We start from the raw sequence: 2,838 nt of genomic DNA, 5'->3' as shown, positions 1-2,838 counted from the left end.
TCAACATTTTTTAGTTGAATTTCAATATTACTAAGTTAGTTTTGAGTTATATTCGATATAAATCTTGATTGATTTCAAATTATTCGTAATTTAAACTAAATATAAAAATTTTAAATTTGATCAAAACTTTTTCAAACTATTCCGACCTCAATATACATTTCGAAAACATTTTAATAATAAGCATTAGAAATATTCAATGCTGATGCGATGATAATTTATAATTAAAATAGTACAAATTTCGAGGTTTTTATTTCCACAAGTCTACTTTCTTGCCGGCCCACAGCTTTCGTCAAAGTACTAATATTAATTAAACAAACAAAAAATAATTTAATAGCATTTCTTTTATAAATAGCCCACCCCACATCCCTTTACTTTTGGGGGCATTTCAATAGTCACATCCATATCAAAAATCTAAATTTTCATTTTTATGTTTATAACACTCAAATATTTAATATTATATTAAATTTAATTTTTAATACTTTTTAAAATTAAAATTAATGCGTGCAAGAAATTTATGGCGACAGAGTAATAAATTATTGTCACAACATTATACGAGAATTCATCACACATTCCAATTAAAGAAAGCAACCAATCAGTAGAAACACTAGAGTTTGTACTTAAAAAACCATAGGATCTGATCTAATTCTAGGAATCTTATTAGAAATTTATGATTACAATTACAACTTCTTTTCCCACATGCAGAAAAAAGATTACACGATTTCTTGAGCTATAATGTCGATGCGCGGATGAACTTATCACAAATAATGGTCAGTGGCTAATGATGATCGACGATGACTGACAAATGGTGATTAACGATGGTTGGCGGCTGTCGACATTTGGAGGACTGATGCTGGATTTTAGCATCTTTTTCTAGCTTGAATCTTTTCTTCAAACTTCAAAACTCTCTCCTTTCATGAGCGGTGTGGTGCTTTATTTATAGAATTTGGATTGCAATTAATGAATGAATATGAAACATTTCGATTGGACAGCTCATATCTCATCCCTCGATTTGGCGTGTTGGATGGAAATTTGAGTCTATTATCGATGTCAAAATTTAACAATCTTGGTCTCGTTAGATTTATCTCGTCGAGACACTCAATTTAACCACAAGCTCACCAGATTCGACATCCTTTTGATATTTCAAATATGCCCAGAAAGCTTTTAAAAGTGGTTTAACACATTGATTTGACTCGAATTGAACCAATTTTGGTATCATTTGGTTCTTTTCGTCAAGTCAGTCAGTTTGACTATAAGTTTGTTGAAATCGGTAATCTTAATGACTTTCATCGAAGTTTGAATTTTTGTTGTTCAACAAAAAAAAATATTGAAATTCATATCATACCTAAAAATGTGTTGAAGTTTTATCAAAAATATATTTTTTTCTCATGCATGAGGGCGGTTATAAATATAAAAAAAGAAATAGGTGACAAATGTAAATATAGAGAAATTGTGCCCCGTATATATATATATATATTTTTTTTCTTAAATAAAAAATATGATTCAAAGTTGGCGAGCTCTTTTTTTTCCACCTTGAACCGTGACCTCAAGACAACAAATCATTTCAAGATAAAGACCTCCTAAATCACTACAATACATCCAAGATCTCAACTGTGACCTCCCTGGGGAGTCCTGAGGCACCAGTCCTCCAATGAGGGGGTGTCACGTAGGCAATGGTCTCACCGTGATGTCTACGTGGCACCCCCTCATTGGAGTACTGATGCATCAGTACTCCTCAGGTAATATTTTTTCGACCTCAACCGTGACCTCAAGTCAACAAATCATTTGTTTAATAAGTTGAATACATTCTTTATTTTATATATTTTTATATTACTTTTAAGAAAAAGCAAATTTTATATAAATAACTATAAATATTAGATATTAGATATTCGAATACATAAATTATATAAATTGACCGCTAAATCACCACAATACCCCAAGATCCAAAACCAGACTTCCAAACAAAGTGCGTTTGGGATAAGCTAGCAAAACGGTACGGAGGCTCTTTAAAACCCTCCTTCCCCCTCCTATAAAAAACCCAACTTTGCCAATCACCTCTTCACCAAAAAATTTCACAACATGTCCCGCCTAGCAGGCAAAGTGGCCATCATCACAGGCGGAGCTAGCGGCATCGGCGAGGCCACCGCCCGCCTCCTCGCCTCCCACGGCTCCCCCCTCCGCCCCCCAAGACGCCCTCGGCCTCTCCGTCGCTAACTCCATCTCCCCTCCCGGCCGCTGCACCTACGTCCACTGCGACGTCCGCGAAGAGCACCAACTCGCCGCCGCCGTCCGCCACACCATCCAACACCACAAACACCTCGACATCATGTTCAGCAACGCGGGCACTCTCGGCCCTTTCACCGGCATCCTCGACGTCGATATGTCGGACTTGGATAACCTGCTCGCGGTTCACCTTCGCGGCATGGCGGCGGCGATCAAGCACGCGGGGAGGGCGATGGTGGACGGAGGAGTTAAGGGGTCGATTATTTGTACGGGGAGCGTGGCGGCGGAGAAAGGGGGGTTTGCTCCGGTGGCGTATACAGCGGCGAAGCACGGGGTGTTGGGGCTGGTGAGGGCGGCGGCGGGGGAGCTGGGGGGAAAGGGGGTGAGAGTGAACTGTGTTTCTCCGTTTGGGGTGGCGACCCCGATGAGCTGTGGACCGCATGTGATTAAGGCCGAGGTGTTGGAGAGGCTGGTTTCGGAGGCAGCGGTGCTGAAAGGGGGGGTTTTGAAGGCGGCGGATATTGCGGCGGCGGCTCTGTTTTTGGCGTCCGATGATTCGGCGTTTGTGAGCGGACAGAATATCGCTGTGGACGGCGCGGGGACGGCGGGGGGCGTGGG

The 2,838-nt window shown here is 40.7% G+C and overlaps 1 protein-coding gene across 1 annotated transcript in view; it reads left to right on the top strand.

The window, feature by feature from the left end:
- Positions 1-2,181: 2,181 nt before the first annotated feature.
- LOC110030335 (short-chain dehydrogenase reductase 3b-like) overlaps positions 2,182-2,838 on the top strand; it is a gene marked incomplete at its 5' end in the record, with an annotated part of 1,190 nt that continues 533 nt past the window's right edge. Inside the window, 1 exon segment of the mRNA XM_020733004.1 lies at positions 2,182-2,819. Coding sequence (XP_020588663.1) covers positions 2,182-2,819 — 638 coding nt within the window.

This window comes from Phalaenopsis equestris, unplaced genomic scaffold, assembly GCF_001263595.1.
Source record: "Phalaenopsis equestris unplaced genomic scaffold, ASM126359v1 Scaffold000702, whole genome shotgun sequence".
Lineage (NCBI taxonomy): Eukaryota > Viridiplantae > Streptophyta > Magnoliopsida > Asparagales > Orchidaceae > Phalaenopsis > Phalaenopsis equestris.
This window is presented reverse-complemented; position numbering and strand designations above follow the sequence as displayed.